This window comes from Podarcis gaigeae (genome assembly GCF_964106915.1).
Source record: "Podarcis gaigeae genome assembly, chromosome: 5".
Taxonomy (NCBI): Eukaryota; Metazoa; Chordata; class Lepidosauria; order Squamata; family Lacertidae; genus Podarcis; species Podarcis gaigeae.
Window position 1 is genome coordinate 76,963,278 of NC_139681.1, and position 16,991 is coordinate 76,980,268.

Genomic DNA, 16,991 nt, shown 5'->3' on the forward strand with positions numbered 1-16,991 from the left:
ATGGCTTGTCTGAAGGAGACAAACCATGAGCCTAGGTATGGATGACACGCTAAATTAAACTGTAGCTTAGCTTGGAGCAGCAGGTGAACTGTGGGAAGAACTCAGTGGTGACTCCAAGAACCCTGACACAATTGTGCTAAGCCATAGTTTGGTTACGCTTATGTGTTAACCAGCTTATTTTATTTGGTTATGTCTGTGATTAAATTAGGGAGTTCCCCCTCCCTTCCTCCACCAGTGGAAAGCTCTTAACAGAAGAATGTGATCAAGCCTAACGTTTTTGCTTGATTATGCAGAAACAGACTGTTACTAGGATCACTGTTAGCTATTTTTAGTGCAGTAGTATAAAAGTAGGACACCAAATTCTGTTGACAGTGTAACATACCTCACGAAGTTCCTGGAAGTATTCTACAGAGTTAACAAATTGATGTATACAGTGGTACCTCGGGTTACATACGCTTCAGGTTACATAAGCTTCAGGTTACAGACTCCGCTAACCCAGAAATAGTGCTTCAGGTTAATAACTTTGCTTCAGGATGAGAACAGAAATCGTGCTCCAGCAGCGCGGCAGCAGCAGGAGGCCCCATTAAGTAAAGTGGTGCGTCAGGTTAAGAACAGTTTTAGGTTAAGTACGGACCCCTGGAACGAATTAAGTACTTAACATGAGGTACCACTGTAAACTATATACTTAGTCCTAACTTCAGTTGGAAATGCAGGGTACTGAATAGTGTACATTTATTAATGGTTCTAGTTACAGGTAGGTAGCCGTGTTGGTCTGCCATAGTCGGAACAAAATTAAAAAATCCCTTCCAGTAGCACCTTAGAGACCAACTAGTGCACAAAGGACAGTATACTTCCGGTGTGGTGGTGTGATTAGAATGCTGGACTGAGACCAGAGTTCAAATTCCCTACTTACTTGTAAACTCACTGGGTGATCTTGAACTTGTTACTATCTTTCACCTCAACTTGCCTATTTCACAAGCTTGTAGTGATGATAAAATGGGAGAAGGGAAGGTGGATATATGGATATATTTTGTGTAGCAGTTTGAATACTGCATGAATGAAAGGGAACTTGCTAATATCTTTAATATTTGCTAATGTTCTGATGCACAAAATGTTCTGAGTTATTTTCTCAGTTCTGTGCAGTTTTTTTGTTGACAGGCATTTTGTTTGGCTCACAGGTTCTGAACGCACAAAGAGCTGGCTATAAGGCAGCCATAGTTCACAATGTTGATTCCGATGACCTCATTAGCATGGGATCTCAAGACAGTAAGTACAGGTATCTTGCTTGATGACATTCTCCCACTCTTTGCAACAATCAAAAACAGAAGCTTCAGAATGTGTTCAATTCAAATGAAAATTTGTTTACTTCCAACTTAGCCAGTTGGAAGTAACATTTTCGGTCCTACTAATGTTTTGAAGATTGTAAGCCTGTCAGACATTTAGTCCTCCTCCTTAAAAAGGATTGAAATCAGTAAAGGCGATCAAGATATAACAGTATGACAAGAGGGCATAATAGACGGAGTGATATATAATGCCAAAGATATATATATCTAAAGTGTATGCTATTTTTGTTGCAATACCCTTTATAGTGCTGTGTTCTCCTGAGGGCCACTTTCCATAACTTATTTTCCTCCTTTCATGTTTTTAAAACTTTTTTTGTTTTGTTCTCAGAGTGGTTTTTTAAAATCGCAATAAAATTCAACAGGGGGTGGAGGGAACTAATTGACATGAATTTCTTGAAAGTATTGATGGTTGTAGAGTACAAACGTGTAAAGTGTGGAACCCAGCTTCTGCAGTAAGAAGGCCAGTTCAGAAACAGTAACTTGTCAAAGCCAAATACCAAGCATTTTACATAGCCAAAGTGCTCCAGCAGATGCATAATAAAAATGCTGCTAAAACTTTTAGGCCTGGAATGTCAGTTCTATTTTGCTTTAGTGAAGGTCATGAAGGACACCCACATTTCCAACAATAATCCTTGTAACTGGGGTTCTGTCGAATACTAGAACCTCTCACACCCTGATACGCTGCTATAAATGGAGATTTAATGCTCTTTCATTATGCAGTGATCAATACTTTTGCTCTTATAAGCCCATGAGCTTGCAGAGCAGGTACATACAGCTGGTGTAAGTCAACTAGCAATACCACTAGAGGGCATACTAGCATAGCCTGTAACGGACATAATAAAATGAGCAAATCTTAGAAACCTGGGAACCACTTGCCCACAGAACCTCCGTCTTGCCAGGATTCAGACTCACTCAGCCTACCACTGCATCCAGACACCAGTCCAGTATTGGGCAGCCATTTCCAGTTCAGATGTTACAGAGAATTAAGAGTTGAGTATCATTGGACACCTTGCTCCAAATTTTCTTATGACCACTCCCAACTGTGTTTGTATTTGGAAGTATTGAAGCAAGGGACGAACAAGATACTCCGTCTTAGATTGTAACTCTGCTTTTGGTGTATCGCGGCATCAAATCTTGCATTCCTAAAATGTGGTTTTGTAAGTGATTGGAAAATGGCTGCATAGGAACAAGAAAAGCAGTTGTGAGCAGCAGACTTGTATTTGCACTTGACATGATATGAAAGCACACTATTTCACACGTAACAGAGGTGGTGAGGAGTAGGAAACATGAGAGACATGTTTGCTGTGCAGCCCCTCCTTGCTGCATTTCCCATCATACTTGGAGTCACTTTTGATCGAGGTCAGAAATTACTGTACCTACTTGCTCACCAAGTTCTTTCTTATTGTGGCTGTTCACACAGAAGCAATTACACCTGGGTGTTCATTACCCACTGCAAGGCACAGTTGTATGCAGGCTATCGCTAGGATATTCCAGACAACAGAGGGGACATGCATTCTTATTATGTGGTCATGGTGGGTAAGGATCATTTACATGTTACTTTGTCCATGTGAAATACTATTGAAGGAAATGGAGTTTTCACAGCACACCCATTCAAAAAGTACCTGAACAATTATTAAAGGTGCCTTTGCACAGTGATTTGCTTATATTCACCAATTGTCACTAGTATTATACCCATATATAGTAGTATACAGCACTTGTAAACTGTATATTGTTGCTCATCTTTTCTCCCTTTCTGTCCTCTCTCTTTGAACAGTTGAAGTTTTAAAGAAGATTGACATTCCATCTGTCTTTATTGGTGAAACATCAGCTAAGTCTCTTAAAGAATTCACCTATGAGAAAGGGTATGCAAAGATTTACTTTTGTTTTAGTTGTTTGTGAACTGTTAGTGATTTTTCAAACTTTATATGGATTTTTAAATCAGTAAAGTGTGATTCAGATTTAAATACTTCAATAAAATGTGGCACAACCTTTTTTGTCGGGGGAAGAATGTGGATATAGGACATAGGCAAGAGTGATTTATATTCAGCTACCTTAACATGAATTTCATAATCAATCCTCCTTTTCCCCCCTTTAACAGAGGCCATATTCTGTTAATCCCAGAGTTCAGCCTTCCTTTGGAGTACTACCTAATACCATTCCTAATTATTGTGGGAATCTGTCTCATCCTTATTGTTATTTTTATGGTAAGTATTACCTTCTCTCCTGCTCCCCTTCCTCAAGTGATATAAACATACTGCTGTTATATTGCTGGAATCGGTTTAGTCTACGACTTACTTGATAGGGTACTTCTTCTTTTTTAAAATGAAATCAGACTTTATGGTGTTGTGCAAACTAAAGCTCTTAAGACATACACTAAGAAATATCAAAAAATGGCTTTGAAGCTGTCAGCCAATTGAGATCCCCGACATGTATACACCAGTTCAATAAGAGATTCTGTGGGAATGGGTATTCATATGTATGCAACGAGCTGCAGACATGAAGTTCTGCATCTGTCGATATGAAAAGGGAAGCTGGTGTGGGTCTGGAGGTTCTTTGTACGCATCTGCTTCGGTGCCCACAAGAGATCAAAAGTGCATGTCCTTCTTTCCTTCTTACTGAAAGTTTAAATGGTGCCTTTCTCAAAATTCAAAGCTGTCGCTCCCACCACTCAGTGCTTATCAGTTTGGAAGTGAAACAGTACTGCTCCAGAATAAAGTAATGATTTACTTGGGGGACTCCGTAGATTGGAGGAAGTTCATACATAGGTAAATTAAAATGTTAAAGAATTAGAGACCCAGAACAACAAGGACATGTGAGCTTCTAGAACTTAGGGATTGTTATTGCAGTTGATCCTGTAGAGCAGAAATGGAGAACCTCCAGCACATGACCCATCAGTGGGTGCACTTTGGCCCACGAGGAATTTCCCCCCCGAACTACACCTACCTGCCCATCCGTTGACATCACTGCTGAGGGATCTGACTGCTAAGGCAATCCCTCCATAAAGCCAGTTGGGGTTGTATTATTTTATGCTACAGGTGAAATTGATAGTTTTCTGCATCACAGTTGACACAAGCATGTTACTTTGATGCCATGCTTGATTTGCAAGTTTCATGGATGAGATGACAGCAGATGCTCCAGAGACAAAACTCTTTTACTCGTTTTAGACCTAACTTTTTTTTTTATAAAAATCTTTGAAGATACCATGTTTTAGGCTATACCCAGTGATTTTTTTCTGAGTACTGCTGTTATGTTGAAGACACAGCAGCTTTAATTAGATTAATTCCTTGCAGGTTCAGTGTCTTCCTTGTATGTAATTTTGAAAAAAAAGAAGGAACCTTTACAACTCTCCTAATAGTCCTTCATCAAAAGAGAATTTCCAAAGAAGCTGCATGTGGTCCCTAAAGTGCTTGCAGCTCTTGTTAGATGCTCATGTGATGCCTTTATTTTAAAAACAATGTAAAAAATCCTTGCCTTTTTGGCCTTGCTGGGGTAGCTTAGAAATTAATGCCAGAATAACAGCAAAATGCTAGAAACAAATAGGTTTTTAAGAAGCCTAAACAACATATCCCCAGTTAAGAGAATTATGTGAGTGCAGATGCTCACACATATATGTAGCCCATGCATGGGTTCTTGTTCATTTCATTGGGGTAAACATCTGCTTGTACAAAGGAACACACTTAGATCTTCCTTTTCTGATTTTACAATGTCATAGTTACTTTTTTTCAAATTTATTTCATCTATAGAAGGAAAAAAAGTAGGCTGTGTACTCATTTACTCGCTTAAAATGCAGCTAGGTCATTCTTTTTTTCAATTCAGATCAAAGCTGGGTTGGGAAAAACACACATCAAAATACAGTATTTAATAAGAAACAACAGGATAGATTTGGATTGTGGCTAACGTCATGTGTACACCACTTCCCAAACCAGTGGTGGGAGTGTACTGGATGTAAGCGATAAACACAATCCTCAACTTTCTGAGGATTTCTTGAAGCAGAGCTGGCCATCTGAAGTTGAATGGACAAAGATGTTTTTACCTTAGAAATTACACTTTCAGTTCTTCTATCATTCATTAAAGAACAACAACCAGAAACAATGCTGGCCTCAAAGAGTAACACCATAGAACATAGAATAGAGCTGCTAGGAGACAACTGGTCAAATACAATGGAATTCAAACTCCCTATGGAAGAAGCACCACATGTTATTTAAAAACAATTTTAACCCTGGGGACGCTGCCTTTGATAAGCTTACTGTATGTACAATTAAAGGAAGACACTGAATTGCAAACCTCTGGAGAATGTTTCTGTGGAATACACAGCTATGTACTATGTCTAGTTTGTCTAATGTACGTATCAATCTGAATTGTAGAAAAGAGGCAAAGCAAGAGGAGGTGATACCCAAAGATGATAAACCCAGGGTTGAACTTTCAGTAAAGATTATGCAGGCTCCATCTCCCAACTTTTTTCCATGGCCACAGTTGTGCCCAGAGCATGAGATGTAGCAGAGAAGGGCAGTTTCCCAGCCTCCTCTTTGGCATCTTTCCACAAAGGATGGGTGCACATTCTCATTTTCAGTAGCCACTTAAAAACTCAGCGCATAGCAACTCTAAGCACATGGGAGCGACAGAGTCATTTGTCGCATCTGGCCACAGTACAGTGGCTCTATTTTCCTGCAACCATAGCTAAAGGCTATAAAGCAGATGGGGAGATGGCTTGAATACAAACTTGCAATGAATCTGATGGAACACAGGTGAGAGCTGTTTGTTGAACCTGCTCTGTGGCAGTGATGATGGTGAAGGGTCATTATTTCTCTATTGCCATTTCATCTTCATAGTTCTGTCCAGCTGAGTTTTTCTTAGTGGCTTTAGGTCCTTCCTCTTTTTTTTTTTTTAAATTGCATTTCTATCCCACCATTTTATCTAGGGAGCTCAAGGTGTTGTACATGGTTTCTCCCCCCACCCCTTTTAATCCCCACAACAACCCTGTGATGTAAGTTAGGCTGAGAGTGAGTTGCCCAACATCACCCAGATAGTGGAATTGCTCACATCAGCCGCAGCCTGGAAGCCGCTACTGAGGCAGTTCAGTCTGTGATATATCCAGAGAGCATCTGGTTCTGATGGATTATTTTGTTGAGGTCTGAGGATGTGGGCAAAGTTAGATCTTTCCTACATGACATTGTGTAGGTAAGAGCTGACCAGCTTGGTTCAAGAAATCAGTGCTTTATTTTGAGGGGGGTGGGTCAGTCCCATCTGCATTAAAGGAGGTAGGAGTGCGAACACTCCTGGAAAAAGTCATCCCCGGGCATAAAAGATTGTAACAGCTTGGCTAGTGGGTAAGAATCATTCACTAGGCAAGGTGCTTGAGCAGATGGTTGCTGTACAACCCCAGAACTCTCAAATTATAGTAATTGTGTAGATCTATGTCAATCAGGTTTCAAGCCTGGGTTTGGTCCAGAAATTGCTTTGGCCGCCTGATGGGAGGAGGGAGACTGGGGAGCGTGACCCTGTTGGTTCTTCTAAATGCACTAGGTGACTTTTTTTTAGAGCTCGTCACTTGTCCACTAGCTATACTAGAGCTGCTTTGGTCTTGCTCAAAGTAGCCTTTAGTGGCCAATACAACTACATCTTCAGAGAAGATGAAGCAATATAACCTTGTGGAGGTGTTGGTGTGCGGGATATGGATGTGTACATAGGTTTTTCATTCCCACTATTGAGTCATGTTTTCTATGTGGCTGGTTTTCTTTCTTCTTTTGAACAACTGTTCTCAGAATGAAATGAGACTTGAGTTGTGTGGTGTATTACTCTTAAAACTTTCTGTCTTCTATTCCTGTCTCTTTCAAGATCACGAAATTTGTCCAGGACAGACACAGAGCAAGAAGGAATCGGCTTCAAAAAGATCAGCTTAAGAAGCTTCCGGTACATAAGTTCAAGAAAGGTAAGTGTGGCTTTTTAGAATTGATTGAATAATCTATGCCATTTTAGAGCTACAGATGACATGGGCTAATTTTGCCAAGGCTGCAATTTTATGCATATTTACCATGGAGCAAGTCCCATTGAATTCAGTGGGGCTTGCTTCTGTGTAGACCAGTATAGGATTGCAATGAAGAACTCTACATTGAGTTTTCAAACCTGAGCAGGTTTGATGTAGATTGAATGGCATCACATAATTGATGTTACAAGGACATTGTGTTCTGTCCCCAGCTTCTCTGGTTAAGACACTCAGGACTGGAAATGATCTCTGTGTAGTTGAACTGGCAATAGTGTATAGGTCATTACTACTGAACCAGGTCATATATTGCTGGAGTTGGCTAAATCTGTTCATTAACTACCAGTAACCAAGTTCCACGGTGGAAAAAAGCAGGTTATACTTCTTAAAAAATTCTACAGGATACAATTTTTGAGGGCACTGCATGTTGAAATGCTAAATTACTACATGAAGCAATAGACATTACAGTGCAACTACCCCTGTTATCCATATTGGTAAAGGTAAAGGACCCCTGGATGGTTAAGTCCAGTCAAAGGCAACTATGAGGTGTGGCGCTCATCTCGCTTCTGGATGAGGGAGCTGGCGTTTGTCCACAGACAGCTTTCTGGGCCATGTGGCCAGCATGACTAAACTACTACTGGCGCACAGAGGACTGTAACGAGTGCCAAAGCACACAGAAACACTGTTCACCTTCCCACCATAGCAGAACCTATTTATCTATTTGCACTGGCATGCTTTTGACCTACTAGGTTGGCAGGAGCTGGGACAGAGCAATGGGAGCTTACCCCGTCGCGTGGATTCAAACCACCAGCCTTCTAGTTGGCAAGCCTAAGAGGCTTGGTGGTTTAGACCACAGCGCTAAATGAGGACATTAGAATGAAGGACTTACTAAGGTTTTTGTAAGTGGTGGCAATGGTGTCTAGCATATAGCCATAGTAGAAATAAGCAACTGGGGCAGGAGACAAAAAGTTTTATGCCATGTGGTGGAAATGCAATGGCACAGGGTTGAAAAACACTCTGCCAGCTGCATCTTTACAAATATGATCTTCAGGATTTTGTATATACTAATTGTGCTCCTGATCATCTGTATAGACAGACTGAATCACCTCTGGAGTCTCCTGGACTGTGCTTACACATTATGTTGCATTACTGTTGGGAGGGGAAAGGAAAGAATAACATAATTATCACCTTAGTCCTAGCAACTGGTTTATGTGGGTTGGGCAAGTTCATTGGTTGCAGATCAGTGTTGTGTATTTTAAAACTAATTAAAAAATTAAAATTAAAACTTGTGTAAGTAGCCTATTCACATGAGCTTCTTTGGTGATCACTCGTAGCCGAGTAAGACATGAGCAGTGTGGTATTAAAAAAAGGAAACTTTTGTGTGATTTCGGTTCCTCTTCCGTGAGTCTGTGACTTACAACAGCACGGCCATGATCGCTTGCGAGTCCCAGACTCCCACAGAGCATTGTTTGCATGAGTAGCTTGCATAAGCAGTTATTTGTGTGTGAGCCAGTTGCAGTATGACCTGACTGCTAATGTAGCCTAATAGTTTGGACACATGAGGACACGGGAGTCTTGGTTTTTTGCTTTTGAAAAAAGGAAATATGTTTAATCATTGTATACGCACTGTTGTATGTTTTACAAATCAGTTTAGTCAAGAACTGAAGGCTTATGCTTGAATTGGTTCATGTTTCCCTTCAGTCTCTCTTTTCCGTTGCAACTGTGATGACTGTATTAGTCAGGCACAATCTGCAACCCTTTCCCCAACTCCAACATTCATTGAACCAATACGAAGCCCTTCGGTTCTTGGGGAGGAAGAGTATGTATCTTTTTGCCAATGTTTTTGCTCTACATGTTTTGCCTAATTCATTGGACTTTCATCCTTAACCTGTAGCATGCAAACAACTAAGGGGGAGATTTTCACTGACATTAAGATAACTACAACATTGGCATTGGCAACATGAAGAATATATGAGGATTACACATGGGCTTGGATTTTGGGGCAGAGCTGCACCCTATTTGCTGTTCACCCTTGATTGCCGTCTTCCATTATTGATGACATTGCAAAGCAGATGTTCAGCTGAAAAGAGTGCACAGTGTCATATACAAAGTTAGTTTCTCATAAAAAAATTAATGAGGCTGATATTTGCTTAGTATTTTTCTTTCTCAGGCTTAAAATTTAATAGAAAGGAGTGTTAATTTCCTTTCCTGATAAGGATTTCTGATGGAGATAAATTAAAGAGGACAAATATGCAAGGAGAATTATTTTCTTCTTGTTGTATTGCATGTTATTTTACTGGGTTTGCCAGTATGCCTTGCTTATGGAGCATGGGAGGGGTGTGGTAGAATTATGGTATCCATGTATGTGTTTAGTAAGCATGTTGCTTTTTGCTTTGCTTCATAAAAGTGGAAGAGATCTAATAAGCCACAATATCATACCCAAGGCTGATGTCAGCAGGTGGCAAGTTTGGACCATCGCTGAGGCTGACTTCTGCTGACCCAGGCCTTGTTTTCCAGTCAGCCCCCACTGCAATTGCTCAAAGTTGCCCACCATAATGCTATTTCACTGCAGGGCATTGTGGGTGCTGATAATGGCAGCTTGCCTTATGCTCTTTAGAGGAGTGCAGTCATTGTCCTCTCATTTATATGCCTGTCCATCTGCCACTGTGTCATGGTGGAAATGAATAGGAGCAGGGTCACCCACTGATGTTCAGGAGGCCACATTGACATAGGGAGCCCCATGCTGAGGGTCCCCTCAAACATGGAGACTGCTCTGATCAAACCTTTGCTCCTAAGGTATTGCCAGTATTTAATTGACCACCTTCATTAGCAGAGATCTGACAACTAGAGTCACCTTGCATGTGTTTGCTGCCATGTGGAGGTACCTCCAAATGTGAAATGTCACGAGAACATAGCTTTTCCAAAATTTGGGAGGCATGGAGATGAAAGATTCCTCTTTCTGAGAAGTGTACCATTTATTTATTTATTTATTTCACAAAATTTATATGTCACTTGATTGTAGAAAAAACCTCAAACTGCTGTCACGAGTTTGCACATATAACTGTAGGTCTATATATAGAATTGAGTTCTAGAGTAAGTGCTGATTTTGACAGCCAGGCAAGTCTGTTAAATCTTTAAAGCTGTTGCTGGGTGCTTAGAATAGGAAGTCCACCCTTTGCCTAAGAACTGACTGAGGAGGAAAGCAATGGGGGAAGGAAGACAAGGTGTAAGGCTCTTCAAGTTTAAAAATCTGTCTGGTACTTTATATTGCCGGAGGCACACATATGAACACTTGAAATATGAGTGGAATAACACTACTTATCGTGGAAGAAACATATTCTCCTAAGCACTTCTGAAGAATAACATCCATGGGGCTTAATGGAGGGGCACACTGCAAATGCTCAGCCTTTGGGGCGGGGGGAGAGAATATTTCTCCCATCTCCTCTGATGAAAATAGTCCGACAAAGTTACTTGCCACACAGGTGCCCATATGGTATTTTTCTCTCTACCGGGCAAATGCTGACGTGTTACTAGTGCTGTAAATACTTGCGTGTTTTGCCCTACATGGCAAATAGTAGCTTTGGAGTGTTGCGATTTTAATCAGAAAAGTGGCATAGAATAATGTGTTACATACCCCTCCTGGTGCTGCAGTCCTGATCAGGTGACCTTATACTTAAAAAAATAACAATTGCAGGAGATCCCATGACACACTTCCCAATGTCACATCTCGTTTGGCCCTAAACAGCCAGAGCTGCTGCGAGGGTATTTGGAGGGCACAACTCTCTTCCCTGTCTAACCATTGACAAGAGTAGTGCTCCTGTCATGGTGACAGGTCTGCCACAAGTTAATGGCTAGATTCCAGGCAGTTCTTGTTCTATGTACTAATTTCAGGCACATATAAGCTGCTGTATTAGCTGTCCCCATGAACACAGCCACAGGCTTCTGAGATGGGTGCCAGCTGAAAGTCCTCAGGCACATCCTATTTTTATTTGTTTCCACTTTATTTGAATATTTGCACTCTTCTAATGGAAAGCACATTCCAAATTACTATAAAAAAAATTAAATTCCAATGCCAATTGATTTAAAACAGCAAATAGTCTAGGCTTTACAACACTGATATTTTGTGTTCTTTGGAGGCAAGACGACAACCCAGAAATCTTCCGTAACTCCAAGGAAAGCTTTTGGATTATTCTGTTGCTTTCCCTTGCTCATCTTTTCCTGAACTCTTGTAAACAACTACCTTTTTTTATTGTAAAGGCTATTACGAACTGCCAATGCTAATTAATTACACTGGAGCTCTCCAGTGTGTGACATTTAAGGTGCAGTCCAGTTATACTCAAACACACTGCCAAATTATTGTTTAACTGTACAAACCGCTGGAAAAGTGATAAATATTTGATCAAGGGGCCTTTGTGGAATCAACTGAGTTGGTGCTGTATTGAATCTATTATTGATGGAGACAGTAGCATAGAGCTCTTCATTCTGGTCTTCCATGATAGGCAGAATCACAGCTAACTCAAATCATGCAGTCTTTCACAGGTTTGGAAGAGCATCTTGGGGGGGGCACTCTTTTCCATCATGGTAAAAGCCAGAGAAAAAGCCTGAGGGTGAAATGAGTAGAGTGTGTGTGTGAAAAATAGAGTAGATCTCCACTTAGACCAGCAGTTCTCAAATGGCACGATTTGGTATGGGTTTTAGTAGACCGCCACATTCATTAATTCATTTTACAAATCAAAGCATATATATATGGAAGTCATATTTTGATAAATGTAGTCTTGTCTTTCTAATGTAATGTGTTTGTGTGCAAAGTTCTGTGAAATCAGATGTTAAAGGTTTCATCTCAGATTCAGCATTCATCCCACTTGCTGGCATTAATTCCCCATCTCCTATAACCAGTGCATACTATTACAATCACATGGTGGCCATTACTTCTCAAATAATGGTTGCATACTTTATATTTCCCTAATCTGCCAGGTTAGAGGTGCAGAATACATGCATTTATTATTTCATATAATTCATCATCTAGAACACAGGGACCAAACATCTACTAAATTAATACACTGGGCAATTCAGAATGGCTTCTGCAAGAATAAGACTCATCTAACCAGCCTCTTAAGAGTTATTTGAGAATGTCAATAAGCACATGTATACTTAAGACTCTCAAAATGCTTTCTATATAGTCTCTCAACAAAGATTCCTAAGTGAGCTTAGCAGTTATGGATCAGTAACTGCTTGAAGAGCAAGAAGCAGAGAACAGAAATGGACAGTTCTTACAACAGAGGGATGTAAGATGTGGGTTCGTCCCAAAATCAGTTTAGGAACCTCTGCTTTTTAACTTGTTCATAAATAGTCTGGAGTTAGAAGTGATCTGTAAGGTGGGCAAGCTTTCTGATGACACCATATTGTTAAAGGTGATAAAAGGGGGGGGGGGATGATTGCAAGGAACTCCAAAAGGATCTCTCCAAATTGGCTGAAATGGGCATTAAAATCACAAATGCAATTCAGAAAAAGCAATGGTTAAGTGATGTACATTGGGGCAAAAAATCGTAACTTCAAGGAAATGCTAATGGGGCCTGAATTGACCATGACTGAGCAGGAATGAGACCTTGGAATTGTAGTAGATTGCTCGCTGCAACCAATGTGCAACAGCTGTGAAAAAGAAAATTCCCTGTGAGGCATCATTAGGAAAGAGATTGAGAATAGAACTTCCAGTAGCATAATTCTGTTACTCAAATCTATGGTTGAGCTGCAATACTGGGTAGCATTCTGGTCATGTACCTCAAAAAGGATACTGAAGAGCTGGAAAATGTGAAGAAAAGGGCAACAAAAAATAGAACATGGATTGAGTTGGCTTCTAAATGGCAGGCAGAGTCTCCAGGGGTGGAGGAGGCTTCCTGCTATAGACCTTCGCCCTCAAAACTATTAAGACTTGGCAGTGCCCTTCCTCCTTGCTTCTCCTTGCATATTTGCTTGCACTTGAGTGAGCCATACCCCTGCCCTCCCCCGTGCATGTTGTTAAGGAACACAATGTTTTTAGTATGTACAGGCAGACATATTTCTTGCCACTTTTCAGTGTGTGCAAGGTTTCTTATAGATATTTTGGAAAACAGCCATCTTTAGTGTGACCCCCCCCCTCCCCGCTCAAACTGCTTTAGTTCAAAAGCATCAAGATAGAAGCTAATATTTCACTGGTTGTTAATGCCATTTGCTAAGTTGCATATAAAACTGTGTCACCTTCCCGTAGGAAGACCTAAGGAAAAAAGCTCTAAGCCTGTTGGGGGAGGTGGGGAATAGGGCACATTTCAGTCTTAATTATTCTTCAAAGCTCCTTTAAACAATGTGGTAGCTCTGAGTATGCTGGCGTCTAGACAGAGCAAGCCTGAGTTATCCCTGATGTTGCCTACAGAGGGAAACTTGTGTGATGGCCAACTCTAGCCCCATATTGGCTCTTTGTCAGATTTGGCAAGAGAGGAATAAAAATGGCTTGATTGTTGCTAGATAAGATTTCCCAGGACAGTAATGCAAAATCCATTAGCACCAATAACAACAGCTTCAGCCCTGTTGATGCTAAAGGATTAACCTTTCAGGGCTTTCCTGGTACTTATTTGGATGGGAAGTAAAGCAGCAGCTCCAGAGGATTGTAATCTTGGTATTAGGCATTCCTGGGTTTTCTTTCAACTGCAGCCTACTCTGCTTGCCGAAAAAGCATTGTGTGATTCCTTGCATTCAGATGAGGCTAATTAGTCAAACTTTTTAGAAAGGGAGAGGGATCCAGCTATTCCTTCGTTGGATTTTTGCTTTAATTCTGAGCCAACAGTTCTTGGCTGTTCTTGGTAGCTTGCATTTGGCATGAGGGGTATTGTGCAGGGATGGCCTTACACCTGTCTCACAGTAGTAAGGGAAGAGAATCAGACCTTTCTTTTATTATATGTGATGCATTTCTTAGCATTTAGGATGTAGAGCCTGAAGACTTGGTCAGGCATTTTCTGTTGAAGCCAGCTTTTCCTGTCGACAGAGCTTGTGAAGTGTTTGTAGAGACTGCCATTGCAGAGACTGCCATTTGTAGAGACTGCCATTGTTAGTTGCTTTTTTTGAAACTCAGAGACTTGCAAAAAAATGAACACTAAAAACAAGGATAAAACAACTTAAAATACACAAGTAATATGGAAAAATTAAGATACAGAGGCCTGGGATAATAAGAATGTTTTGCCTGGCACCTAAAAACACATAGTGATGGTACCAGGTGGGCCTTCTTGGGGAGAGCATTCAGTAAGCTGAGAGACCCATTTTTGTGTTGCCATCCTCTGTGCCTCGCTTGGAGTGAGCACTTTGAGAAGGGTCTCAGGTAAAGAACGCAGATTCTGGGTTGGTTCATGTGTTGAGAGGCAGTCCCTGAAGTGTTAGGCACCTGAGCTACAGAAGGTTTTATAAGCCAAAGCCAGTAGTACTTTGACTTTGGTCTAGAAACCAGTTTGGTAGGCAGTGCATTCGGGCCAGGATTGGCGTTAAGTGCTAGGCAGTTTTGTCTCAGTGAGCAGCCTGGTTGCTGAGTTCTGCACCAGGTGTCTCCATTGCATGCCCACCTTTTTAACAGAAGGCTCTGTCTGTACAAGTAAAAGAAGAGACATGCTGATCATGTCAGTTGGATTCAATAGGGAAGCCATTCTGAGGGGATTCATGGTTTTGAGACCTACAACTAATTTTGGGAGAAGGTGGTGTTTGAAGGTGCCTAGGGTAGGCTGAAAATTCTACGCTAAGTAAACCTTATGTGGCAAGATTGGGAAGAATTCCATAAATTAATATAACTGGTTTAACTGGTATAGTTAAACCAGAAGAAATGTTGAACATAGTTTAGCATGGAAGTCATATTAAGGATGCTGACAAAGAGGAAAACAGTGATTTGTGTACAGTTTGTGCTATTATAAACTAAAGTAATATAAGTACAATTCTGTCATTTAGAAATTGTGTTATTCTTTCAAATGGGATTGTCCTTTATCCTGTTACTGTCCATTACTGGCCCATCTGCCTGACTGTATAACTCCTCATATGGTTCAAGTCTTAGTAATTTTATTTTCATGGCTTCCATTGTTAGTATCTTAAAACACTTCAACTGTACTGGCATTTAGCAATATAAGGTTTACTGGGACTGCTGCCCCTGCTTGTGTTGCTCAGATAGCTTAGTTGGTGGAACAAGAGACTCTTAATCTCAGGGTTGTGGGTTCAAGCCCCACGTTGGGCAAAAGAGTCCTGCATTGCAGGCGGTTGTACTAGATGAGCCTCATGGTCCCTCCCAACTCTACAATTCTGATTCTAACCAGTGCTCTCTTTTTTGAAGCAGTACGTGCTGGCACACCATACAGTTGCAACTCTTTTACGATTGCCAGACAAAGTCCTGGAAGGCGCTTTGGCGTTTCCATCCCATGTTACACAAAACGTTGCAAAATACCAAACCACACCCAATGCAAAGTGTTGTGTGCACTTTGATGCACACACAAAGCTTCTGAACAAGTCTGTGCATGTATTTGTCAGGTGCCCATCCGTTGAAATAAATAGGGAAAGGAGAACTATTGTCTATAGAGGAATTGTGTACGTGTGTCTGAGCTTGGATGTTTATAACAAATGCTGGCTTGGGGTACAAGGATGCATACTTCCTGGTCTTACTATGTTAAAAGAATCAGAACTATTCCCATTAACAATTAGTAAACTCCAAAGGGTAATCATCTAACCTGATAAATTAATAGCCAAGCAAATATAAATTCACCCATAGGTATCTTCCCTTTCAAATTGTGTATTTTCATCATATTGTTGGTTTTTATATTTATGTCTATATTATACACACACACTCATATTCTCTCTCTCTCTCTCTCTCTCTCTCACACACACACACACACACACACACACACAGTCATGTTGTTATTATTTATTAATAATTTTAGGAATCGTGACTCCAACAATTAACAAATTACTATTCTGTAATATTTTTACGTCTTAGATTGCTTAACTTCTCTACAATTATAGTTTCTCTCCAGGACTAGAAATGATACACATTGTTCTTTCTGAGAAAAGATCAGAAATAATTTTGGTATTGTACGCAGCTCAGAAACATCGTCTAATGAAACAAGAGCTCTAGTTTCCTTGCAGCCTAGTGTTATGCAGATCTCAATACAGGGCTCTCTTTAGAACTATTCTCTACTGCGTTTTGGGCCCATCGTCACCCATTTTTCTTACACCTTACCATAATTGGGGTAGCAGCACTGGAAGCTACCTTAAACCCACTCGAAACATTGCTTCATTATAATACTGACTGGCTGTGGCTCCATTTCATACAGGGATTTCAGCACTCTCTGGAGGTTCCAAGGACGATGCAAAAGTTCAGCATTCTCAGTATTACTCTATGAGAGAAGCCTGCATTTAGCAGTATTTTAAAATGTTATGGAAAGTGACCCTGTAAGAATGTGAGAAAATAGCATTAAATAGCTTAACATGAAGAATAGATGAGACACAATAATAGAATAAAAACAAAAGAGACAACATTTCATCAAATTAATTGTCCTGCATTCTAAAACAGCCTTGCTGGATTGCGGAGAAATTCCCCGTAGAGCCAGTTTTCTATCTTATACTTGAGTTTCCACTTTCGTAATGCAACTTTTATTCCATTTTTTTTCTGC

The 16,991-nt window shown here is 40.5% G+C and overlaps 1 protein-coding gene and 1 long non-coding RNA gene across 8 annotated transcripts in view; one reads left to right on the forward strand and one right to left on the reverse strand.

Annotated features, from left to right (window-relative positions):
* RNF13 (ring finger protein 13) overlaps positions 1-16,991 on the forward strand; it is a 48,105-nt gene that overhangs the window by 28,088 nt on the left and 3,026 nt on the right. For 6 of the 7 annotated variants that reach the window (XM_083739774.1, XM_083739778.1, XM_083739775.1 and 3 more), the window contains 4 exons: positions 1,179-1,266; positions 3,118-3,205; positions 3,442-3,547; positions 7,179-7,272. In XM_083739774.1, coding sequence (XP_083595900.1) covers positions 1,179-1,266; positions 3,118-3,205; positions 3,442-3,547; positions 7,179-7,272 — 376 coding nt within the window. Of the gene's footprint in view, positions 1-1,178; positions 1,277-3,117; positions 3,206-3,441; positions 3,548-7,178; positions 7,273-16,991 lie in introns of all 7 variants that reach the window. The other variant, XM_083739779.1, reaches the window with a different exon arrangement.
* LOC310845173 lies at positions 10,559-16,986 on the reverse strand. The gene is made up of 2 exons (XR_014564543.1): positions 15,813-16,986; positions 10,559-15,570 (listed from the first exon to the last, which is right to left on the reverse strand). It is a non-coding gene; the product is annotated as an uncharacterized lncRNA (long non-coding RNA).